Raw genomic sequence first — 27,566 nt, forward strand, 5'->3', positions numbered from 1 at the left:
ACTCTAGGTTAGAAATAAACCTTCTGGGACATTATTAGCTGTGAAACAAAGATGTTACCCTTCAAGTGAATTCATTTAAGTTCTGTCAAACCAAATGCCCCTTTCTGCAGTTTTATATGCACCTAGCATTCAAAATGAAATACAATATAAATCTAAAAGTGCATCCACAACAACCAAAATTCTTATTCATTTCTTTCTTTATTTTTTCTTAAAAACTGGTCACTGTACATTTTTGATAAAATCAGTCATAAAAAGGGAAAAGTAGCATGTGAGGGACTATTTACAGCAGCAGAGGAATGTGTAAATTGCATCAGGGCTTTTGGCAAGTATCTTTAGAAGCAGTTAGAGCTTCAAACTGTTATTGTTGACAGTCCTCCGTCACTACGGCGACGGACGCGGTCTGAAGTTGCGCGGCCGTATCATCATGGTGACTGCTTTCAGGGAGTAGAAGTCCGAATCCTTCCACGAGAACCAGACGATGCCATCCGGCCCCAACAAGTTGTGAGCTTTCAGCGAGTAACGGCCACCCTGGTGGAAACACAGTTTCAGTTTTTGATATTTCAACCTTCTGTTATTCCAAACAGGTCCACTCGTGGGGCTCACTGGTAGATAAACACATATAGATAAACATAAAATCATCTATACCAGGGGTTGGCAACCCGCCGCCCTAGTGGCTCCCTGGAGCTTTTTCAAAAATATTTTTACCTTTTTTTTCTTTTTTCTTTTTTCCTTTTTTTCTCTTTTTTCTCTTTTTTTCCTTTTTTCTCTTTTTTCTCTTTTTTCTTTTTTTTCTTCTTTTTTTTCCTTTTTTTCCTTTTTTTCTTCCTTTTTCCTTTCAACTTTTTTCTCGACATTTCGACTTTTTTCTCAACATTTAATTTTTTTTCTCCACATTTTTACTTTTTTCTTGACATTTTTACTTTTTTCTTGACATTTCGACTTTTTTCTCTACATTTTTACTTTTTTCTCAACATTTCAACTTTTTCCTCGAAATTGCACTTCAACATTAATCTCGACATTTCGACTTTTTTCTCAACATTTCAACTTTTTCCTCGAAATTGCACTTCAACATTAATCTCGACATTTTGATTTTTTCTCAAAGTGCATAATGAAAAAAAGAATCTTCCTCCTCTAAAATATTATTTTGATTTTTCTCCTGCCTGGCCCTAATACTCTTCTATAGATTTGCGTAACAAAAAGAGTCATGTGGAAAGACATTAACATGCTACATTTGCAGCCGAGGACCCAGTTTTAACTAATATACAGTAGATACATGCAGCATGTGTTGCCTTCATTGTAAGGCTTATACAAGACATTTTTTGCGGCTCCAGGTCCAATATGGCTCAACATTTCGGGTTGCCGACCCCTGATCTATACAGCTGTAAAAACGGTAGTGGATTTCAAAACAAAGTAATTTAGTCAGAGTAACAGGCTTTTCCATCTTTCTCTCTCAACATATTTTAGTTCTGTAATATTCTACTAAATGGTTTTGTTCAGTTACAAATATTCAGAAACATAACAAACACACAGTTTTTTGTTGGGTTTTGTTTTCTTCAGATTTTGCTCCGTGAGGTTTACCTTGTAGTAGACGCCGTTAAGGTTGGCGTAGAAACACTGGTGGAACCACCAGCCGGCGTGGCTGATCTCAGCACAGATGTTTCCGGTGTCAGGTGTGCTGAAGCTGTGTTGGTCATGATACCAGCCGAACGAATCCTCCACCGTTCCACTGAAACCAGACACGTGGAGGCGGTACCGGTTCTCCTCATTGTCTATCCTGCATAAGGACGACAATAAACTACAATATGGAATACTCATAATATAATACTCATTAGTTCACAGTAGCATCACACAACATCCTCAGTTATCATCCGCTTGTACAGTATAGTTATGTTAACATCGCAGTGTTGTCCATTTCCTACTTGGATGGTTGCCTGCTTAGGTCCAGGAAACCAATAATTTAGACCGTTGAAGTCTAGCCTAGTGAGGCTGCCTCCATTCTCATAATCATCATAACAATTAACATATAGCTCAACTATGTAAAACCTGGATCAATGCACTGGTCCATTCTCTCCTGAAGATTTACGATTCTGCAAAGATCTGATTAAGTACCTGCGGTAATCTGACTGTGGACATAAAAAGGGTCAAAACCTCCTCTACAGAAAATACAAAGACCCTTTTCTACCAATGACCCCTGAAGCACATGGAAGGGCATAAAGACCATCACCAGTTATAATATAATTATTGTAAGTACAATAATACATTTTATTAATTTCCCCTCAGGGACAGATATAGTATTTTTGAAGTGAATAGAATGGAAGTGAATAACACATGAGGAACCTGTCTCTTCTTGATAGTTTCTAGCTCGGGGGTTGGCAAACCGCGGCTCTTTAGCGCCGCCCTAGTGGCTCCCTGGAACTTTTTCAAAAATGTTTTTCCTTTTTTTCTTATTTTTTATTTTTTCTTTTCCTTTTTTTCTCTTTTTTCTTCGTTTTTCCTTTCTTTTTTAATCTCGACATTTCGACTTTTTTCTCAAGATTGTATTTCAACATTAATCTTGACATTTCGACTTTTTTCTCGAAGTTTTGACTTTTTTCTCGACATTTTGACTTTTTTCTTGACATTTCAACTTTTTTCTCGAAGTGCATTACGAAAAAAAAATCTTCCCCCAGTTATAACTAATATAGATACATACAGCATGTGTTGCCTTCATTCTAAGGCTTATACAAGACTTTTAATTTTTTGCGGCTCCAGACATACTGTATTTGTTTTTTGTGTTTTTGGTCCAATATGGCTCTTTCAACATTTTGGGTTGCCGACCCCTGTTCTAGCTGCTTCCCCTTAATCAGGTGAGCTGTCCATCAGTGTGGTCATCAAATAAGATGGTCCTGCTAAAAATCCAGCTGCTGAAGGCTGTGGGTCCAGATAACATCCCAGTCCCGGTTCTGAAGGACTTTACCTTTTTCTAACCCAGGGGTCGGCAACCCAAAATGTTGAAAGAGCCATATTGGACCAAAAACACAAAAAACAAATATATCTGGAGCTGCAAAAAATGAAAAGTCTTGTATAAGCCTTAGAATGAAGGCAACACATACTGCATGTATCTACATTAGTTATAACTAGGAGAAGATTTTTTTTTTCATTATGCATTTCAAGAAAAAAGTCGAAATCTCGAGAAAAAAGTCGAAATGTTGAGAAAAAAGTTGAAATGTTGAGAAAAAAGTTGAAATGTTGAGAAAAAAGTCAAAATTTCGAGCAAAAACTCGAAATGTCAAGAAAAAAGTCGAAATGATGAGAAAAAAGTCAAGATTTCGAGAAAAAAGTCGAAATGTTGAGGAAATAGTCAAAATTTCGTGAAAAAGTCAAAATGTTGAGAAAAAAGTCGAAATGTCATGAAAAAAGTCAAAATTTCGAGAAAAGTTGAAATGTTGAGATTAATGTTGAAGTACAATCTCGAGAAAAAAGTCAAAATGTGACGGAAAAAGTCGAAATGTTGAGAAAAAAAATCACAATTTCGAGAAAAAATGTCGAGAATGAAAAGGAAAGGAAAAAGGAAGAAAAAAGAGAAAAAAAGAAGAAAAAAGAAGAAAAAAAAGAGAAAAAAACGAGAAAAAAGCAAAAAAAGAGAAAAAAAAAGGTCAAACATTTTTACAAAAGCTCCAGGGAGCCACTAGGGCGGCGCTAAAGAGTCGCATGCGGCTCTAGAGCTGCGCGTTGCTGACCCCTGTTCTAACCTATTATTTTGTGTTCGCCTCATCCGACGCCGGCGTGCCCACCTGAAGGTCTGGTACAGGGCGTGTCTGTGGACGGGGCTCCAGTCCTGCAGGTGGATGCGGAGGCTGTGGTGGCCCTGGCTGGAGAGCAGGTGCAGGTGTTGGTTTCCCAGCCAGTGTTCTCCCCGGGGCTCTCCGAAGCCATCGCGGTATTCCGACCAGCCACGGTTAAAACTCACAGAGCCGTCGCGCCGACGCTGAAACACCGTCCAGCCACCGCCTGGTGTGTGCACACATGGATATACAATGTTTAATTGTGATCAAATGTTTTTATTTATCGTTCATAATTTTCTTATTATCAACGGTGGCATCCACAATGATGTTAAACAAACATTAACACATACAGTATTCTCACCCCCTTCCAAACCCTCCCCTTGGACCTAAGCATTCAATGAAAACAATTGATAATAAAGAAAAACAGAAAAATACAAAGATAATAGAACAAAGGACAAAATAAAACAAAGGCAAAACATAATAATATCAAAAACTGGACAAGGATAGCTGCAACAAAGTATCAATTTTAAATACATCTTTCAAGTTTGGCCTTAATTTTATCTGCTGCCATATGCCAAAATAAAATATTTTGTTGTTTTGCATTATGGATTCGGGCTGTAGATATTTCCAGATAGATAATGTCAAGAAAAGTCAGATACCAATGGGAGATGTTAAGCGTGTTGGTGGTTTCCATCTTACTGCTATTATATTTCTTGCTGCTGTTAGGCCAGCAAGCAAAATTAGTTTTTGACATAGTGAAGCATTGATTGTTGATAAATTATTTAAAATAAATGTTTGAGGATTTATTGGAATATTCTGTACTGTTATCGAGGATAAAGCAGATGCAAACCTCTTGGCATTGGCAGGTTGGCATTCCCAGACCAGATGCATGAAGGTTCCTGGTTTATTCTGAAAGTATAATGTACATAAAGAGCTAACCAGGATGTTCATATGGTAAAGCTTGCGAGGTGTTAAATAAGTTCTGTTTACAAATTGAAAATGAATAAGCTGATGATCTGGGTTTCTGGAAGATGATATTATATTAGTCCATACTTCATTCCAATTGAAATTTGGATCATGGATATACAATGTTATGTAAGTAATGGTATTGAAAGATCCTACGTGTTCGTTTGTCTGGTGCACCATAAGAAAACCAGTGAAACAGAATTAAAGTTAATACAAGCTTTTATTATATCATGCACAAAGTTTTCCGGCCAAAGGTACACCTCTCTCAAACCACATAGGCAGGAGAGAAATGCACACGGTGGTCATGGATCCAGTCTTATTTATACTAAAAAGGGAGGTGTTCTTTGTATGTGAACCCCATCTGCCAAACATATCAGACCTTCAGCGTCCCTGTTTATTGCTTCCTACTTAGGATGTCAACCCTACGGAAGAGTATTAGGGCCAGGCAAGAGAAAAAGAATTTGAGAGTGGAAGATTTTTTTTTATTGTGCACTTCGAGAAAAAAGACGAAATGTTGAGAAAAAAGTCGAAATGTCGAGATTACGGTTGAAATACAATTTCGAGAAAAAAGCCGAAATTTTGTGAATAAAGTTGAAATTTCGCCTTTTTTCTCAACATTTCGACTTTTTTCTTGGCATTTCAACTTTTTTTTGGAAATTATACTTCAACAATATTCTCGACATTTCAATTTTTTTCTTAAAATTTCAACTTTTTTCTCAACATTTCGACTTTATTCACGAAATTTTGACTTTTTTCTCTACATTTCGACTTTTTTCTCAACATTTCAACTATTTTCTCGAAGTGCATAATGAAAAAAAATCTTCCTCCTCTAAAATATTATTTAAATTTTTCTCCTGCCTGGCCCTAATACTCTTCCGTACAACCCAGATAACGGATAAGAACCATCAGTTTTTGAAAGATCTGTTTCTCTTCATTGTCTTCACCTAACGAAGAGTAAATATCTAAACTATTTTAACAGCCTAGTCATAAGCCCTGCAACTAGAGAAAACAGTCGAGCCATAAAACACGGGCTGACTCTGCGACTAGAAAAAACAGCTGAACTATAGCTGAATTCCTGAATAGGAGATGAAAAACCACCAGTGTAGAATCTTGTAGAAAAACCCTTCAAACTCTTAAACTATTTCATAAAATCCCAACAGTATGAAAATATAAACCTACACATTCAAGCTCAGTTGGATATCATGGTACGTCATCAATTTAATCAATACCGTCAAACCCCCATCACAAATTGGAAAAGCAGAAGTGATGCTGTACTTTAAATAATGAGCAATTAGCTGATCAGATGAAATCCAAGGTTCTATATGTTCATTTTCAAAGTTTAAATGAACAGTTCTTGGCATTGCTTTGGATGCTGTTATACTGTACCTGAATGATTTCTGCTGCTAATTAAGGCACCATTGTAATACCTCCTGATGAGTAACCATGACAACAGGAAAGCCGCTCAAATTGAGAACAACTGATTGAGCTTTAAAAAGACCCACTAACTGCCCGAGTAATCCAGGCGAGCTTGTGTTGATAGGGAGACAACAGGCGGATAAGGACCGCAGTATTGTTTGTTTGTCGCTGAGACGTGGCTGGAGGAACATGTCGCTCTCTAGCGCTCGTTAATGCAGATTTCAGATATTACAAGCAGAGAAAAGACCTCAGACTGACCAGCAGAACTGGTTCAGGAAAGCTGGCGGGTCCTGGATGTGTTGCTACACCCCAAATACTGAGAGAATTCACTGGAATCACCTGCTGTCGCTGCATGTGATGTCATCAGCTCTGTCGTTGCCAGTGGTGGACAGTAACAGAGTAAATTTACTTGAGTACTGTACTTAAGTACATATCCAGAGGATTTGTACTTTACTTGAGTATTAGATTTCTTTGGTACTTATTACTCTTACTTGAATACATTTCCAAGACAAATATTTTTACTTTTACTCGAGTAAATTTCTAGGAAGGCTGAAAAGTACTTGTTACTTTCAGGTCTGCTCTTTTTTCTTCTTCCCTAAAATCCTATTGGACACAAGCTGTTTTTGTCAAAGGAGGAGACCTATCACAGTGCACGCTCTCCACTGGGATGTACGTAAAGCGGAAATACGTCAAGCCTCCTCAAAACGATACCGCCAAAGTAGCCTGTGTTTGTCAAGACAGAGTCGCAACAATGGCTACGCCTGACAGACAGACAGACATTGGGAGACAGTTTGTTATGCTCTATATTGCTATATTGTACTGGTACATGTCCTTCCTGTAAAGTTAAGTGACTTCAACATTGAGTTATTGAAAGCAGAGATGTAGTTTTTTGTAAAGCAGTGGTCTTTGAGGGGGATCCAGACTTAGTTGGATGGTGCAGGTTCATTTGGTTTCAGTTCATGATTGTTAATAAACTCTGCATCATCTGCTGTCCTCTTATGATCCCATTCATTTGATTTGTTTTTGGTGTTTCTGCAGGTTTTATATAACATTGTGGTTCTAAAAGCAGCACATCAGTGCAGCTGGTTTCAAAGAGTTAATTCTCAGAAACAAGAGTTAACTCTTACTCTTACTTTTACTTAAAGTAAATTTAAAAGCATTTACTTTTGGATACTTAAGTACCTTTAAAAGCAAGTACTTTTCTACTCTTACTCGAGTAATATTTTGACTGAGCTACTTTTACTTGTAACGGAGTAAATTTTGACCAGTAGTATTTGTACTCTTACTCAAGTACTGGGGTCGAGTACTCTGTCCACCTCTGGTCGTTGCCAGGTTACAGGCACCAAACTGATCAGTGGGATCTCCATCATGTCCATCATCTTACTACTCTCTGAAAAACTTTATTGTTTGTTTGTCACCTGATTTGGCCTTCATTTTTCTTCAGTTATTTGGCGATATTTTGTTTTATATCCTTATGTCACTGTTGGCATCTTTCTTCTGCCATCTGGAAACATTTTAAGATGTGTCTGTTTGTCTTAAAGCAACTGTCCTAAGAGGTTTAACGCTAAGAAGAGAACTGAATCTGCACCTAACCAACTAAACTTGAAAAGAATGAGCTACAAAACCATTGTGGCTCCTCAGAGCTGAGGGGTCAGCTTTGGGGTTGGCGGATAATCAATTCCGAGCTCTAATGCATTTTCCCTTTTCATCATAATTTGCCTCATCAAAATGTTTGTGCAGTAAAACCCATTTGTGGTGGAAACATGAAGACTCATAGTCTCATACTCTCGGTGTGCGTCTCACCCTCAGTCTCCATGTCGCAGTAGACGGGCAGCGTCTTCCCTGGTGTCATGACGACAGTGTAAACACCGGAACGACGAACACCGTTGTGATAGAGAGATGCACAGTCTGACGGACAGAGAGACAAGTGCTGTCCATCTGAGGGAGACACACATGTGAATGCAAGTCCTTGAATTTCATTATCACTTTCTTAAAGATAGAAAAAGATTAAAGTGCTATTTGAACACTGTGATGTGATAAAACATTTTTTTTAAAGCACAAACAGAAACATCAGCAGTGGAAAGTTTGTAACTTTCAAAGGCAGGGCAAAGCGGCATCTACTAACTGGCAATGCTGGAAGAAGAGAATTGTGCATCTATTACTGGATTCATAAGATTCATAAGATCATGAGCATGACAGCATGCATCACCCCAAACTGAGCAACAGCATCCAAGTTTGGCCCAATCATTGAAACCCGTTCTGGTAGCTCCAGTCAGGTTCTACTGTAGGTGTGAAGCTAACTAGAAGGTCCTGGGTTCATGTTCACTTTGCTAAATGAACCTGGGTCCATTCGTTATTTTCTTTAGAGTTATATTCTTGGTGTGTTTTTTACCCTATTATTGTTATATGTATGTCTCATTATCTTTGTTATTAATTTTTCTTCTTCTCTCTCACCTGTATGACATGTATTAGGATACTTGTTTTTTTATCTTTAAATGTACACATTCCTGGAGAATGCCATTTCATAAGCCCCTGGAGGGTTTTTAGGCATTCTCCATCACAGTTACTAGAATCTATGTACATTTTTTAGATGTTTTTGTATATGAAAATAAATAAACAAACTGGGGGGGGGGGGGATCTCGTGGGAAGCCGCCCCGGTGGGTGGAAAGAAAGGCCTGCTCTCTCCTCAAGTTAAAGGGGACCTATTATGAAAACCAGGTTTTCTCTTGCTTTAACATGTAAAAAGTGGTCTCCCCTCAGCCTGCGAACTCAGAGAAGGAGGAAAGCAACCAAATTCTGCAGTGTCTGTACAGCCGCCCGGATGATCCGTCCAGTGTGATGTGGATCTACGAGCCGTTCAGATTCTGTGCATTTTTGTTACGTAACCAAAATGCAAACCACGCCCACAACTAAACACCGTGTCCTAATCCAGCCTTCTGCATGCGAGCGTCTGACTATCATGTAGCACTGCGTGACATCGGACGCTCTCTGTCCATCTCCCTCCAGCAGCTGCCACTGCTTTATTGAGGTTTTTGTAGTGAAATGAGGAGGAATCATAGAGATAACTTCTCATTTCAACTAACTGGATCAGCCGTTCCTCATCATGACTGTTTCCTACAGCGCTTTCTACCGGCTTTCAACGTGAGCGACAGGAAGAGAGTAGAAGCAGGGCGTCCGACAAATGTTCAGCTCTAAAAGGCTGCGCCGCGTTGTGCTGCGCAGCGCTGCGTCGCTGTGGCCAGTTAGGACAGTCCCATAGAAAATAAAGCAATGGAATTGATTTTGTACACGGTTTAAAGCCTGAATTATGGTTACGTGTTAAATCGTCCCAGAGCGGCGTAGGTTACTCAGCGACGCACGACGTACGGTGTGCTTCGTCGCGTACCCTATGCCGTAGGCTCTGCGTTGGTGTAACGCGGAACCATAAATCAGCCTTAATTGTGTACGCAGCCGGCTGCTCTTCTGCCCAGATCGATACTTTGTGCCCTCCCCTGCTACACGTCATTCAGGCAGCCAATCAGCACAGTGCCTCATTATCATAGCCTCCTCGCCCACTCAGAATCCCTCATAGAGAAGGAGGTTAAAGAATGGGAAGATAAAGACATAGTTTAGAGGCTGAATTTCTAATTTATTTAGCAAAAACAATCAAAAGCTTGTTTTTAAGACATTCAAGGCCTGTTTAAAATAGGGATTAGATGCCATAATAGGTCCACTTTAAGAAGGAGACCTGAGTTCAGTGCAGGGTCCTACCGGGGTTGGCAGAGGGGGAGCAATGCCCAGGACTGGTACTTGGGTACGAGCACTGGGTGAAAAAATGGGAATCAGGGGAAAAAGATGTAATAAAAATATATATATATTAAAAAAAAAAATGGGAAAAGGTGAAATGTTTACTTTTCAGTCAACTACAATGTTCTGGGAGTTTCCGTTCGCTGCCGTGTTTAGTGCAGGCGTACCTGGAGGCAGCGTGTCCCTCATGCCGAGAGGTGGCGTCGCCCTGACGACGTTGACCTTGCAGCCTGTGCTGCGACTCACTTGCTGCACGGATGCCGACAGGTTCCGGAGCTGCGCCTGCAGTTCGTACAGCAGCGCTGCGTGCACGTGCAGCAACGTGTCGGCCTCCGCGTAGCGCAGCTCCAGAAAGTGGAGTCGCTGTTTGACGGTTGAGTTTAAAGCTGCACTGTCTTCGCCCTGAGAGATGGAAACAGAGAAGAGGAGAGAAGTTACTTGGGGTTATGGGATTAAGAAAAAAAGAAAGAAAACTACCCTGAAAATGCTAAAGGCTGTAAGGAAATGGTACAATGTTTAACATGGATCAACTTCTAGACTCACAAACCGGTAAAATAACCAACATCTAACAAGCAAACTATGTTGATCAGCTTCTCAGCCCTTCTGAATTCCCATAATGACACAAAAACTATGCCAAATTGGACTTTTTGAGTGTATTTGGTTTTTACTCTAAGGTAATGAATGATGGGGCTGCAGTGGCTGCAGGTGGGAGAGCGGGTGAGCAATAATTGAATGATTGGCCCCAGTCATCTGTTGTGTGTCCTTGGTGAAGACTCCTCACCCTCCTTACCTCCAGTGAGGGCCTAACATGTGTGTGAATGTGAATGAATGTTCCAGTGGTGGTCGGAGAGGCTGAAGGCGTGGATCGACTGCCACGTCTCCGTCTCAATTCTCTCCATCTGCCCCAGGGCAGCTGTGGCTACACATGGAGTTTACCACTATGAATTTTTTACTTTATTTTTTTAATTGAACCTTTATTTAACCAGCTAAGTCAGTTGAGAACAGTTTCTCATTTACAATGACAACCTGGGCAAGAGGCCAGGTTGTCAAGCACATACAATCACAGTGAAACAAACAATCAAATACGATATATAAAAAACACACAACACATAAAAAAAATATGAGTAAAAAGTGGTAGAGCTGGTAGAGTTACAAACATGTGCAATGATCACAGATGAATGTTGGAAGTGTATTTTTTAAGGAGGGGAATGGGATGAATGTGTGAAGTTTAAGGTTTTGTTGCAGATGATTCCAATCACTAGCAGCAGCGAACTGAAATGAATTATGGCCAGACTAGGTGCGGGCTTTTGGAAATGTAACTTTGGTTAGAGCAACTGCTTTAACGTAGGTATTGATTACTGATGTTGATAATAAGTAGTGATCCAAGATATGAAGGGGTGCGTCCAGTGATGGTTTTGTAGATGAAGTGATACCAGTGATCGGTCTACGGGAGTGAAGGCCAGTGGACAGGTGAGTAGAGGTTACAGTGATGGGAATGATGGGTGAACGAGGAGTGTATGAATAACAGAACCATTGTGAGCACTTTGAGTGTCCAACAAAAGCACAATACACATGTAATCCATTATTATTATTGATGAAATACATGGTTTCAAAGGTTGAATTACATTTCTGCCAACAGATCACTCTGTCTCTTACCCACTAACTCTTACTAAGGCCCTTGTGTGGACAACCTTTGGGTGGGTGATGTTTGACTGATCTACAGTGTTTATTTTGGGTTCATGTGGTCAGGCCACACATGTAGGCATCATGCACGTTAGCCCAAGCAGTTGTGGCCTAGCTTGAGTTTCTGGGAGCATCCTAATAGGCAGACCTGCCCACAGAAACCCCACCTGAGCTCCACCGAGTCCGTAGCAGAGATTCTACTTTATTCAGGGACTTCTGCAGGTATCTCAAAGTAAGAGCGCTGCTTTCTTTGGTCTAACTACAGTTGTCTCACTACTGTCTCATCTCTAGCCGCACTGAGGCTCATGATTACCCTGCATTTCACACTGGTTTCAGGGCCCAAATGGACTCACACAGGCCTTAAAAGGGTGCTTTATAAAAGTGTGGTTTTGATGCACTGGGAACCAGAGAAAGGTTCCTTTTTTATTTTAACAGTGCAACTTTTGTTGCAGTTAAGCCTGGCATCCACACCGCTCCAGCAATTTAGACCCTCGTGAGCGTAAAGTGTTCTGCTGCATCGCAGAGCCCGTCTCCCTTCATGGCCTGAAGTCGATGGGCAAAACCAGAAACATAAAAACCGTGACGTAGTCGCATCGATTTGCTTCACGATTTGATGGATGACAGTTTAGCCACGATCCCCCTCTCCCCCAACACCTCCACAGGGTTCTCCACTAGTACAACTACTACAGCCCAGGACAGAGCTAGTACTACTACTACTACAGGACAGAGCTAGTACTACTACTACAGTACAGGACAGAGATAGTACTACTACTACAGTACAGGACAGAGCTAGTACTACTACTACAGTACAGGACAGAGCTAGTACTACTACTACAGTACAGGACAGAGCTAGTACTACTACTACAGTACAGGACAGAGCTAGTACTACTACTACAGTACAGGACAGAGCTAGTACTACTACTACAGTACAGGACAGAGCTAGTACTACTACTACAGTACAGGACAGAGCTAGTATTACTACTACAGTACAGGACAGAGCTAGTACTACTACTACAGTACAGGACAGAGCTAGTACTACTACTACAGTACAGGACAGAGCTAGTACTACTACTACAGTACAGACCAGAGCTAGTACTACTACTACAGCCCAGGACAGAGCTAGTACTACTACTACAGTAAAGGACAGAGCTAGTACTACTACTACAGTACAGGACAGAGCTAGTACTACTACTACAGTACAGGACAGAGCTAGTACTACTACTACAGTACAGACCAGAGCTAGTACTACTACTACAGCCCAGGACAGAGCTAGTACTACTACTACAGTACAGACCAGAGCTAGTACTACTACTACAGCCCAGGACAGAGCTAGTACTACTACTACAGTACAGACCAGAGCTAGTACTACTACTACAGCCCAGGACAGAGCTAGTACTACTACTACAGTACAGGACAAAGCTAGTACTACTACTGCAGCCCAGGACAGAGCTAGTACTACTACTACAGCCCAGGACAGAGCTAGTACTACTACTACAGTACAGGACAGAGCTAGTACTACTACTACAGCCCAGGACAGAGCTAGTACTACTACTACAGCCCAGGACAGAGCTAGTACTACTACTACAGCCCAGGACAGAGCTAGTACTACTACTACAGCCCAGGACAGAGCTAGTACTACTACTACAGCCCAGGACAGAGCTAGTACTACTACTACAGCCCAGGACAGAGCTAGTACTACTACTACAGTACAGGACAGAGCTAGTACTACTACTACTACAGGACAGAGCAAGTACTACTACTACAGTACAGGACAGAGCTAGTACTACTACTACAGTACAGGACAGAGCTAGTATTACTACTACAGTACAGGACAGAGCTAGTACTACTACTACAGTACAGGACAGAGCTAGTACTACTACTACAGTACAGGACAGAGCTAGTACTACTACTACAGTACAGACCAGAGCTAGTACTACTACTACAGCCCAGGACAGAGCTAGTACTACTACTACAGTAAAGGACAGAGCTAGTACTACTACTACAGTACAGGACAGAGCTAGTACTACTACTACAGTACAGGACAGAGCTAGTACTACTACTACAGTACAGACCAGAGCTAGTACTACTACTACAGCCCAGGACAGAGCTAGTACTACTACTACAGTACAGACCAGAGCTAGTACTACTACTACAGCCCAGGACAGAGCTAGTACTACTACTACAGTACAGGACAAAGCTAGTACTACTACTGCAGCCCAGGACAGAGCTAGTACTACTACTACAGCCCAGGACAGAGCTAGTACTACTACTGCAGCCCAGGACAGAGCTAGTACTACTACTACAGTACAGGACAGAGCTAGTACTACTACTACAGCCCAGGACAGAGCTAGTACTACTACTACAGCCCAGGACAGAGCTAGTACTACTACTACAGCCCAGGACAGAGCTAGTACTACTACTACAGCCCAGGACAGAGCTAGTACTACTACTACAGCCCAGGACAGAGCTAGTACTACTACTACAGCCCAGGACAGAGCTAGTACTACTACTACAGCCCAGGACAGAGCTAGTACTACTACTACAGCCCAGGACAGAGCTAGTACTACTACTACTACAGGACAGAGCAAGTACTACTACTACAGCCCAGGACAGAGCTAGTACTACTACTACAGTACAGGACAGAGCTAGTACTATTACTACAGTACAGACCAGAGCTAGTACTACTACTACAGTACAGGACAGTCACCACCTTGTCCAGTCTGTTCCTCTCTGCTGCAGTGATGCTGCTGCTCCAGCAGAGCTCACCATAAAATATAAAAGTACCAGTAGTACCAGTTATAGTACCAGTAGTACCAGTAGTACCAGTTATAGTACCAGTTATAGTACCAGTAGTACCAGTTATAGTATCAGTAGTACCAGTAGTACCAGTTATAGTACCAGTTATAGTACCAGTAGTACCAGTTATAGTATCAGTAGTACCAGTAGTACCAGTTATAGTATCAGTAGTACCAGTAGTACCAGTTATAGTACCAGTTATAGTACCAGTAGTACCAGTTATAGTACCAGTAGTACCAGTTATAGTACCAGTAATACCAGTTATAGTACCAGTAGTACCAGTTATAGTACCAGTTATAGTACCAGTAGTACCAGTTATAGTACCAGTAGTACCAGTTATAGTACCAGTAGTACCAGTTATAGTACCAGTTATAGTACCAGTAGTACCAGTTATAGTACCAGCTATAGTACCAGTTATAGTACCAGTTGTAGTACCAGTAGTACCAGTTGTAGTACAGTAGTACCAGTTGTAGTACAGTAGTACCAGTTGTAGTACAGTAGTACCAGTTATAGTACTAGTAGTACCAGTTATAGTACCAGTAATAGTACCAGTAATACCAGTAGTACCAGTTATAGTACCAGTTATAGTACCAGTAGTACCAGTTGTAGTACCAGTAGTACCAGTTATAGTACCAGTTATAGTACCAGTTATAGTACCAGTAGTACCAGTTGTAGTACCAGTTATAGTACCAGTTATAGTACCAGTAGTACCAGTTATAGTACCAGTTATAGTACCAGTAGTACCAGTTGTAGTACCAGTAGTACCAGTAGTACCAGTTGTAGTACCAGTAGTACCAGTTATAGTACCAGTAGTACCAGTTGTAGTACCAGTTATAGTACCAGTTAAAGTACCAGTTGTAGTACGAGTTGTAGTACCAGTTATAGTACCAGTTGTAGTACCAGTTATAGTACCAGTAGTACCAGTTGTAGTACCAGTAGTACCAGTTGTAGTACCAGTTATAGTACCAGTAGTACCAGTTGTAGTACCAATAGTACCAGTTGTAGTACCAGTTATAGTACCAGTAGTACCAGTTGTAGTACCAGAAGTACCAGTTGTAGTACCAGTTATAGTACCAGTAGTACCAGTAGTACCAGTTGTAGTACCAGAAGTACCAGTTGTAGTACCAGTTATAGTACCAGTAGTACCAGTTGTAGTACCAGTAGTACCAGTTATATTACCAGTTATAGTACCAGTTATAGTACCAGTAGTACCAGTAGTACCAGTTGTAGTACCAGTAGTACCAGTTATAGTACCAGTAGTACCAGTTATAGTACCAGTAGTACCAGTTGTAGTACCAGTTAAAGTACCAGTTATGGTACCAGTTATAGTACCAGTAGTACCAGTTATAGTACCAGTAGTACCAGTTGTAGTACCAGTAATACCAGTTGTAGTACCAGTAGTACCAGTTATGGTACCAGTTATAGTACCAGTTAAAGTACCAGTTGTAGTACCAGTTGTAGTACCAGTAGTACCAGTTGTAGTACCAGTTGTAGTACCAGTTATAGTACCAGTTGTAGTACCAGTTATAGTACCAGTAGTACCAGTTGTAGTACCAGTAGTACCAGTTGTAGTACCAGTAGTACCAGTTGTAGTACCAATAGTACCAGTTGTAGTACCAGTTATAGTACCAGTAGTACCAGTTGTAGTACCAATAGTACCAGTTGTAGTACCAGTTATAGTACCAGTAGTACCAGTTGTAGTACCAGTAGTACCAGTTGTAGTACCAGTTATAGTACCAGTAGTACCAGTTGTAGTACCAGTAGTACCAGTTATAGTACCAGTTATAGTACCAGTAGTACCATTTGTAGTACCAGTTATAGTACCAGTTATAGTACCAGTACTACCAGTTGTAGTACCAGTTATAGTACCAGTAGTACCAGTTGTAGTACCAGTTATAGTACCAGTAGTACCAGTACTACCAGTTATAGTACCAGTTATAGTACCAGTAGTACCAGTTATAGTACCAGTTGTAGTACCAGTTATAGTACCAGTAGTACCAGTACTACCAGTTATAGTACCAGTTATAGTACCAGTAGTACCAGTAGTACCAGCTATAGTACCAGCTATAGTACCAGTTATAGTACCAGTTGTAGTACCAGTAGTACCAGTTGTAGTACAGTAGTACCAGTTGTAGTACAGTAGTACCAGTTGTAGTACAGTAGTACCAGTTGTAGTACAGTAGTACCAGTTATAGTACTAGTAGTACCAGTTATAGTACCAGTTATAGTACCAGTAATACCAGTAGTACCAGGTATAGTACCAGTTATAGTACCAGTAGTACCAGTTGTAGTACCAGTACTACCAGTTATAGTACCAGTAGTACCAGTAGTACCAGTTGTAGTACCAGTTAAAGTACCAGTTATGGTACCAGTTATAGTACCAGTAGTACCAGTTATAGTACCAGTTGTAGTACCAGTTAAAGTACCAGTTGTAGTACCAGTTGTAGTACCAGTAGTACCAGTTGTAGTACCAGTTGTAGTACCAGTTATAGTACCAGTTGTAGTACCAGTTATAGTACCAGTAGTACCAGTTGTAGTGCCAGTAGTACCAGTTGTAGTACCAATAGTACCAGTTGTAGTACCAGTTATAGTACCAGTAGTACCAGTTGTAGTACCAATAGTACCAGTTGTAGTACCAGTTATAGTACCAGTAGTACCAGTTGTAGTACCAGTAGTACCAGTTGTAGTACCAGTTATAGTACCAGTAGTACCAGTTGTAGTACCAGTTATAGTACCAGTTATAGTACCAGTTATAGTACCAGTTATAGTACCAGTAGTACCATTTGTAGTACCAGTTATAGTACCAGTTATAGTACCAGTACTACCAGTTGTAGTACCAGTAGTACCAGTTATAGTACCAGTACTACCAGTTATAGTACCAGTAGTACCAGTTATAGTACCAGTACTACCAGTTGTAGTACCAGTTATAGTACCAGTAGTACCAGTTGTAGTACCAGTTATAGTACCATTAGTACCAGTACTACCAGTTATAGTACCAGTTATAGTACCAGTAGTACCAGTTATAGTACCAGTTGTAGTACCAGTTATAGTACCAGTAGTACCAGTAATACCAGTAGTACCAGTTATAGTACCAGTTATAGTACCAGTAGTACCAGTTGTAGTACCAGTACTACCAGTTATAGTACCAGTAGTACCAGTTGTAGTACCAGTTAAAGTACCAGTTATGGTACCAGTTATAGTACCAGTAGTACCAGTTGTAGTACCAGTTATAGTACCAGTAGTACCAGTTGTAGTACCAGTAGTACCAGTTGTAGTACCAGTTATAGTACCAGTAGTACCAGTTGTAGTACCAGTAGTACCAGTTATAGTACCAGTTATAGTACCAGTAGTACCATTTGTAGTACCAGTTATAGTACCAGTTATAGTACCAGTAATACCAGTTGTAGTACCAGTTATAGTACCAGTACTACCAGTTGTAGTACCAGTTATAGTACCAGTAGTACCTGTTGTAGTACCAGTTATAGTACCAGTAGTACCAGTACTACCAGTTATAGTACCAGTTATAGTACCAGTTATAGTACCAGTTGTAGTACCAGTTATAGTACCAGTAGTACCAGCTATAGTACCAGTTATAGTACCAGTTATAGTACCAGTTGTAGTTCCAGTAGTACCAGTTGTAGTACAGTAGTACCAGTTGTAGTACAGTAGTACCAGTTATAGTACTAGTAGTACCAGTTATAGTACCAGTTATAGTACTAGTAGTACCAGTTATAGTACCAGTTATAGTACCAGTTATAGTACCAGTAGTACCAGTTGTAGTACCAGTACTACAAGTTATAGTACCAGTAGTACCAGTTATAGTACCAGTAGTACCAGTTATAGTACCAGTAGTACCAGTTGTAGTACCAGTAGTACCAGTTGTAGTACCAGTTAAAGTACCAGTTATGGTACCAGTTATAGTACCAGTAGTACCAGTTATAGTACCAGTTGTAGTACCAGTTAAAGTACCAGTTGTAGTACCAGTTGTAGTACCAGTTATAGTACCAGTTGTACCAGTTATAGTACCAGTAGTACCAGTTATAGTACCAGTAGTACCAGTTATAGTACCAGTAGTACCAGTTATAGTACCAGTAGTACCAGTTGTAGTACCAGTTGTAGTACCAGTTATAGTACCAGTAGTACCAGTTGTAGTACCAATAGTACCAGTTGTAGTACCAGTTATAGTACCAGTAGTACCAGTTGTAGTACCAATAGTACCAGTTGTAGTACCAGTTATAGTACCAGTAGTACCAGTTATAGTACCAGTAGTACCAGTTATAGTACCAGTAGTACCAGTTATAGTACCAGTAGTACCAGTTATAGTACCAGTAGTACAAGTTATAGTACCAGTAGTACCAGTTATAATACCAGTAGTACCAGTTATAGTACCAGTAGTACCAGTTATAGTACCAGTAGTACCAGTTGTAGTACCAGTTATAGTACCAGTTATAGTACCAGTACTACCAGTTATAGTACCAGTTATAGTACCAGTACTACCAGTTATAGTACCAGTAGTACCAGTTATAGTACCAGTACTACCAGTTATAGTACCAGTAGTACCAGTTATAGTACCAGTACTACCAGTTGTAGTACCAGTTATAGTACCAGTAGTACCAGTTGTAGTACCAGTTATAGTACCAGTAGTACCAGTACTACCAGTTATAGTACCAGTTATAGTACCAGTAGTACCAGTTAGAGTACCAGTTGTAGTACCAGTTATAGTACCAGTAGTACCAGTAATACCAGTAGTACCAGTTATAGTACCAGTTATAGTACCAGTTATAGTACCAGTAGTACCAGTTATAGTACCAGTTATAGTACCAGTAGTACCAGTTATAGTACCAGTTATAGTACCAGTTATAGTACCAGTAGTACCAGTTGTAGTACCAGTTGTAGTACCAGTAGTACCAGTTGTAGTACCAGTAGTACCAGTTGTAGTACCAGTTATAGTACCAGTAGTACCAGTTATAGTACCAGTAGTACCAGTTATAGTACCAGTTATAGTACCAGTAGTAGTACCAGTAGTACCAGTAGTACCAGTAGTACCAGTTATAGTACCAGTAGTACCAGTTATAGTACCAGTAGTACCAGTTATAGTACCAGTAGTACCAGTTATAGTACCAGTAGTACCAGTTATAGTACCAGTTATAGTACCAGTAGTAGTACCAGTAGTACCAGTAGTACCAGTAGTACCAGTTATAGTACCAGTAGTACCAGTTATAGTACCAGTAGTACCAGTTATAGTACCAGTAGTACCAGTTATAGTACCAGTAGTACCAGTTATAGTACCAGTAGTACCAGTTATAGTACCAGTAGTACCAGTTATAGTACCAGTAGTACCAGTTATGGCGCTTTTGCATTAGTCTCACTTCTCCCCGGTTCTACCCGCTATGGCCCCGTTTTGCGCTTTCGCACTAGGGCTGAGACGGGTAAAGCCGCTCCAAGTCGATACTTTTTTCTGTAACCATTTCAGCCAGGTTCTTTGCGGGCTGAGAAGGGACTATTTCTGACGTCACCACCTCCTCGCCACCGATTGGTTGGGGGGCGGGGCCGTCACCACCCTCCTCGCCTCTGATTGGTCGGGGGGCGGGGCCGGCAGACGTTTGAATCAGGAAGCTGGAGTCAGAGCGAGGCGACTCGCGGCTCACAGCGATTTTATTATAAAGCGCAAAACGTCTGTTTGGTGATCCAACTCTGAGGTGCAGATAAACCTGGTGGCTGAGGAGAAAAAATTTAAAAAGGGATGCAGACGGGCTGTTTTACTCTCAGCCGCTCCCGGCTCCAGCTGATTTCTGATCAGCGGCGACATGAACAAAGCGGTTGCGCAATCGAGTACGTCACAGCAGCTTCACCCAAACCTGCCCGCTTCTCCCCTGGCAATGCGAAAACACACGGGTGGAACTGTGCCGTACCGCGCCGAGCGGAGCCGGGCTGAACCGATACTAGTGCAAAAGTGGCATTATAGTACCAGTAGTACCAGTTACAGTACCAGTAGTACCAGTTGTATCATTCCCTGATTTGTTAAGCTGAATCATGAGACGACTAACTTTAATGCTACGGATAAAACAACATGGACCAGCAAACACTGCTGACTTCACTGTTTCCTGCTTGCATGCATAGGAAATGTATTGTGAGGTATTTTAAGAACACTCTGCAGCAAAGCTTATTTCCATGAAGATGAAGAGCTTTTCTGAAATGGAGCAGAAACGTCAGTGTGGATGGGAATCGGATTTGCTTTGAAACAGCGTTTTGAAGCGTAGCCTCAAACAAGGAGCAACCTTGCGGCTCTGTATCCTGGAAGGATCCTCAGTGGGTCAGGCAGACGCACACGGATTTAAGTGTCCTGGTCAAAAGGCCTGCAGCTAATCCTGTTAGCACTCAGGGTTAAGGAGGGCTTAAGGGGTGTCAAGTCAGAGAGATAACCGGAGGCAGAGATAAACAAAGAGAGACGGAGAAAGGGTTGTGTTTATAGGCTTTGAATAATATTTCTTACCCAAATTATTCTTAAATACATTCTTTGTTTCATCCTGTATCTCATGCTGACCAGATAAATCTGCTCGTCCAACTGAAACACTTCTACACTTCACTTATTCAAGCTTGTTTAGAATCGCTGCCATTCTCTTTTTAAGCTTTAAAGTTCCTGTTATGGCATAAATGTACTGCCAGCATCAGATATATGACATAAAGTCCTCCTTCATGGCTGAGTTCAGGTCAGTTTTGCGGAGGGAAAACAGTGTTGCCTGCAGGTTCAAGTCTGACATTGTTCTGCCTTTGTGGTGGTAGTCCATTGTGCCACCTCTAATTATACATATGCTGGAATAGTGATTACGTTTACATGCAAAATTCGGGTTATTGCAAATATTCCGGTTACTGAAACATTCGGAATATTCCGTTTACATGCGTGAGCAAACACGGTTATCCCTGTAAACATGGTAATTAATCATTTGGGATATCTGGATCAAACCAGCGACGTATGGAGAACGTCATGACGCAATTAGCGTAATTTCCGCTTCTTCTTCCTGTATCCAAATTCAAAACAAATGCTGCTTCGCGCAACTTTTCGCTCACCTTCTTGTAAATCTCGCTATCCCGGTACTTTCTACCGTCTACAAATGCAGAAATGTTCATATCCTTCATTACATTTATGAAGTGATTAGTCTCCTCCTGGTCTTGCATTTCTCCATGTTTAGAAGAACTTCCTGGACTCAAAAGACCAGGATTCCTTGTGAACAGAGCATGCGCAGAAAACAAATTCATGTTCCGTTTGATGGGGATATTCCGTTTGGTGTTTAAATGACCGAATATTCAGGTTTTAAAAGGAGTAACCCAGGGCTCATATTCGGGTTTTTAAAAACTTGAATATGAGCAAATTTGGGTTATTCAAAGGGGTTATTGTTGGTTACATGGCCGCGCAAAACCGGGTTATTGCTAATATTCCGGTTTTAAAAGGGTTATTGACTGCATGTAAACGCTGTCACTGACACAAGAACAGTATATGCAAAGAACATACAGTGAACTTGTAGTTTTCATCTTGTGTACCTGCATCTCCAGGGCCTTGACTCGATGGCGGTGGTTCCTCAGCTCCTCCTGCAGCTCCGACATGGTCTCCCCCATCTCCTCCAGCTGTTCCTTCCTGTTCTGGTTCTCGTGAAGCCAGTGGGAGATGTCGTCCGTGCAACGGAACATGTCCGGGCAGCGCTTTTGCGTCGTCCCAACGGGCGGCAGCGTCGCCTTGAGTCGGCAGTGGCCGCCGGGCGTCAGCTGGCTGCTGTACTCCCCGCACTGCGTCTGCGAACCGTCGATGGTCTGGTTCAAAGTTTGTCTGGAGCCGTGGTCAGGATCAGTCTCGTCAGTGTTTATGACCCCATCAGGGGTCAGGACAGTTTCCTGGATGGAGGTGGAAGGGTGCCAGTCAGCATCCTCATAGTTGCCCTGGTTCATACCTGGAACGTTCCAGACGGTTTCCATGTTTGTGTCTGGTGCGTCCCTGGGTGTCCGGATATTCACATTCACCTTGTCCTGCGTCGCTTCTGTGAGAGGGTGGAGTTGAACATCCTTGTGGTGTTCAAGGTCATTGTTTTTGTCTGAGGTCTCCAAGTCTCCACCGACGAGTTGGAAAAACCAGCCAGAGAGTAAGACAAACGTCAATAATGTGGATTGCAACTTCATCCTGAAAGTTCGGTACGTTTCTCTCCCTGGCTTTTGGGTACTTTTATCCACATTACGTTCAAGTCACCGGTACAATCCGTTTCACCCTCTGGATCAGCATCAGAATCCGACATCATAGCAACGAGATCTGGACCAGATTTTCTCCCATTTCAGCACAATTCATTGCCTGAGATGTAGGATGGTGAAAACCAGGTGGATATCTGAAACAATAAGGAGATAAAGTTTAAATTGCGGTAGAAATCATTGTACAGAAATGTTGACCACAGATGGAAGATGAACATAGCCTCCTTGTTTGAAAATGAACCTGTTTTGGAAGTATTTAAACCCAGTATTGGATATAACAGTCGGCGGGGGAAAGGTATTGGACTCCAAATATGAACCTGGTTGCACATAAGCCTGCTTTTACACAACATGTATACAGTAACTAATGAGTTTTTATCTTTCCCATCGATGCAACCCATATTTTTCAGGGCTGGATAGACAGAGACGTCCATTTATCAGTTATAATTTTAAAATCAGACTCTCACTTCAGTATGGCATCCTATATCATGTGTATATACATGTATATGTATATGTTCATATGCACACATATATGTACATGTGTGTGTGGGGCATGAATAAAAACAGACATGTCAATGCTTTTTTTTATTCATGCCACTTTTAGCTGTACACATGAGAAACATGCTGCACAACGGGGGTTTATTTCAAAACAGTCAATCAGCAGAGTTGGAGGAACGTGGCGGTCCTCACTGTTGATTACTTTCATTATGTAATATTCTAATGCCTCCTAGGGGTGGGTATTGGGAAGGACCTCACGATACGATACGCATCACGATACTTGAGCCACGATACGATACACATTGCGATATCCCGATTATGCGATATCCCGATTATTATATTCTACATAGTTCACCGAAAAATTTAAAAATGCATTACACATCTTAAAATCCAAGTTGTATATATGTACATCAGATGATAGTGATGGATCTTAAAATCCGAGTTGCACGTTCATCAGATTATAGAGACAATTCATGGGACAAACTGAGTCAAAACAATGTTTTATTATAACTATACAAGCTAAAGTTACAACATATTTGTATATGTTTTTCATATTATTTACATCATATGAAATTAACATTAAATTTAGTATGAGGTTGCTTTAATTATGTGGCAAATGATAATAAACACAAGAAAGATGGGTACTAAAGCCAAGGACAGGCACAGTGATCAGTCAGTATAGATATAAATCCATAAATAAATAAACCTCTGTCCATTATTTTTCATTTTTTAAGGACAGGCAATTGTGTTGTATAAAAAATAAATTATAAAATGAAATAAAACGTGAAATAAAACCTGAGCTCAGTACAGGGCCCTCCCGGGGTTGGTAGAGAGTGGCAATGCCCAGGACTGTCACTTAGGTAGGAGCGCTGGGTGATAGAATGGGAAAAAAATCGGGGATAAAAAAAAAAAAAAAATCGATATTAAAATTCTGAATATCGATATTGAATCGGCTGGAAAAGTATCGCGATATATTGCCATATCGATATTTTTGCCCACCCCTAATGCCTCCTGTTTCAATGTGTTCTCACAAATATCATTTTTTTCCTCATATGTTGTTGTCCAAACAGTTTCTGGTGGACAAGTGTGGGATTTCAGAGTGCTGTCACACTCACATGCTGGTGTCGCATCCCAAACACTGGTTTGCTTCCTGAGTTCCTAGTTTTCACTCTGGGTTTGTGCCACTTCAGTACCCGATCTTAACTCCAGTCTGCCTCGTCCAGGTAGACCAATTATGCCTACGATATACAGTATTCACATATAGCCATCTTTACTGTGATTAAATTGTGCAGAAGCACTTTTAGATCTGGATCTGATGAGCAGATGTGCTGCTTTGAATGGAAACAGACATAAAAGTGAAGGAAAACCTGCCACATTCTGATAGGCACAAAATACTCTGTGAAATGTTTGAGCAGTTGGCTGACCAAAATAATAAAAAAAGAATAAAAACTTATGAGACTGTACATAATTATCATATCTTGTTTTCAAACAGCAGAAAAAGGGGAAAAAAGAAGATGCAAACATGTGAAGTAAATAAAAGTTTGTTGAAACCCTTGTTAAATTAAAAATAAAAAAAAGGGGGGGGGGGGTGTCTATTAAATTAAAACCTCTGTAATGAAGCTTAAAATTCAAAATGACATTTAATGATATTAATTTCATATTTAGGGAAAGTAAATATTGAAACCACGTTCCTACCTGCCGCCATGTCCGAGTGCTGAATCCAGCTCAATTGGAAAGTATCAGGACAGTCTGAGTGTGTGTCTGTGAGTGTGTGAGTGTCTGTGTGTGTGGATTCAGCAGGGGGGATATCTTATCCTGATAATCTGCTAAGTGGATTGGTGCCATTTGCATAGAAGGAATACAATACATGTAGGCTCAGAGTAATACGCCTACAAGTTGCAAATAACCCCTTTAGAGCAAACATAGAAAGTAAAGAAATACTGTACATGCAATGTGAGAGTTTTCTTTGGGAAATATTTTGATCATTCCTTTAATTCACTGCTTTGCTGTGTTCCTTCAGTGTTCTATCTTTTTCTTTTTTGACCCTAAATTCTTGTGTTTTATTAACACTAATCTTGTATTTTAAGTATTTTAAAATCCCTCCGCTGTGTGAACTGGGCTTAATCAATGATTTGTGAGCAATGTGACAGCAAGCATGTACTGCTAAAGCAAACAATAAACCACTTTAAGGTCCAAACAAGTTTAACAGGCTGTTTTTCAGCCTGGACTTCTTAATAGGACCTCGAGAAGTCAGTGCAAACCACCAACTCACCAGAAAGACAATAGAGAAACAACCACACACGCTCACACTGGACACACAGGAGTCGTAGAATCATCAGTCACCGAGCATACCTGTTGTTGGGATGTGGGAGGAAGACGGCGTACCCGGAGAAAACCCACGGCAGCATGAGGAGAACATGCACACTCCATCTTTTTCCATTAGAAACAGAGAGAGAAAAACCTGAAGGTGTGGCTTTTTTCCACTGATGGGCAAGAAATTCACTGTAGTTTGAACAGATCTCATTTAAAAAAATCTAAAGCAACGATTCTTAAATGTAAATGTCCTTATATAAGAGATCAAACTGTCATCAAACAACTCTCCTGAAATCATTGTGGCTTCTACAAAATACAAATCTTTAGTATTTTTCCTTCATTTTAATCCTATCAATTCAAATTGAAACTGATATTCAACAGAAGCTTGAAAGGATATATTTGGAAACTCACAAACTTATAAAAAAAATGATAATATGACCTCAAGGGTCACACAAATTTTGAATTTCTGTCATTCAGTGAGGTGTTGAGATCTGCAAGGGTTCTGTGACATGAGAAACCTCATTCGGAGGGTATTCAGCCGTCCCATCTTTATTTTAACTGAATAACATCAGGCTGCATTTGCTGTACCTCACAAGTGGGTATTGAAACATGCACATAACGTATTTGTTCCTGGTCTGTAGGTGAGAGATTTCAAAGTTAAAGCACTGAATAGTCAGATCCTTCAAGTCTGTAAGACCTGTAAGATCTGAGGGGGGGAAGTGACCTGGTTAGAGTTGCTCATATTTGATTATACTCATAGCGCCACCGTGTGGCTGAGAGGAGGAAACTGCCTTTTTGTTTGGACGTTGCCGTGCTTCTCAGAATGATCAGAGACATATGAAACATCCATCCAGGGCCGCCGCAAGGGGTGTGCGAACCGGGGCCTCGCGCCCCAAGGGGCCTCGCGCTATGGGCCGTTTTTTTTTTTTTTTTTTCAAATTTTCTTTTTTTCGTTTTTTCCCTTATAAATATCAACAGTCACGTTCCATTACAGACCTAAATGTGTACTAGTCTGTGCATATCAATAAATATATGTGCAATGATGCGCGTGTCTGTTGTTCAATACAACTGGTCAGACCAAGCGCGGACACAAGCTGCTCTGATCCAGACGGGGGGAGTGTGGAACAAACTGTCACACAATGTCGAGAGAACGAGACAGATTCAGGAAATTTCCATCAGGGAATGAAAAAAGAAAAAAACTAAAGAAAATGGAAGAGTTTAATGCCTCTCTGAAAGGCTTGTTTGATAAATTTGTTACAAAAATCCCCGATCCAACCGGGTCTCAAGCAGCCGTGGGGCCCCGCGTCGAGGCAAGAGATGATGATGAGGCAGGGGAAGGTATCCAGTATTTTGCTAATTGGAGAGTTAAAATTGCGCATATAGACACCCGATCGGACCCGAAAAACCCGAAAAATTTAGCACGCGTGAGCGTAGCGAGCGCGCGAGGGCCCCCCCCAGCCATTTCGCACAGGGCCTCGCAAATCTCCCAGGCGGCTCTGCATCCATCCATCCATTTCACACGCAATATCTTTTGCTTCACAGAAAAATGAGAAGTGTTAGGGGCGTGGTTGTCATGGTGATATCATAGGACCCAATGAATGTAAATAGGATTGTGTGATGGAGCAGAAAAGTGTGGGAAGGTGGTGGCATTGTGGGCCGGCGGCCATAGGTGGGAGAGGGCTGACCATCGCTGCTCCCAGCTTTAATTTGGTTTGATTTCAAAGAAGTTCACATTTATTGAGACAAGCCTGAGTACATTTACAAACATATATACAGTACATTAAAAAAGATGAAGATGAAGACAGAAATTTACTGTTGAAATTTCCGTCGTCTAATAATAAAAAAAGAAATCACTGACTTCTGAGAAATCTGTCATTTGATGTTTTTTTAGCTATAACATTTCCAGGAGAGAGCTACAGCAGAGTCTTTTATTTTATTTTATTTTTTTTTTGCCTGTGTGCAGATTTGGTAACTATTATATTTCCAGCATCTCTTGTACAAATGGAAAAGGTCTCAAAGCTTAGATCTTAGTTCTAGCGCCTAATTTCTTGACTGTTAAAGCTAGTTGAACATTAATAATACAGAATAGGCTGCATCCTAAAACTGGTGTTGAAT

General features: G+C 40.9%; 1 protein-coding gene across 2 annotated transcripts; it reads right to left on the reverse strand.

The window, feature by feature from the left end:
* Positions 1-201: 201 nt before the first annotated feature.
* On the reverse strand, positions 202-24,914 carry LOC133461300 (angiopoietin-related protein 7-like). Of its 2 annotated transcripts, none has more exons than XM_061742159.1 (7): positions 24,834-24,914; positions 21,951-22,780; positions 10,100-10,334; positions 7,950-8,084; positions 3,774-3,990; positions 1,579-1,774; positions 202-528 (listed from the first exon to the last, which is right to left on the reverse strand). In XM_061742159.1, the coding sequence occupies exons 2-7, from the start codon at positions 22,578-22,580 to the stop codon at positions 382-384; spliced, it is 1,560 nt and encodes a 519-aa protein (XP_061598143.1). In that variant the 5' UTR covers positions 22,581-22,780; positions 24,834-24,914; the 3' UTR covers positions 202-381. The 2 variants fall into 2 exon arrangements, with proteins under 2 accessions (XP_061598143.1, XP_061598142.1); XM_061742158.1 differs by having other exon boundaries at positions 1,579-1,795.
* Between the last annotated feature and the right edge of the window lie 2,652 nt (positions 24,915-27,566).

This window comes from Cololabis saira, chromosome 15 (assembly GCF_033807715.1).
Source record: "Cololabis saira isolate AMF1-May2022 chromosome 15, fColSai1.1, whole genome shotgun sequence".
Taxonomy (NCBI): Eukaryota; Metazoa; Chordata; class Actinopteri; order Beloniformes; family Belonidae; genus Cololabis; species Cololabis saira.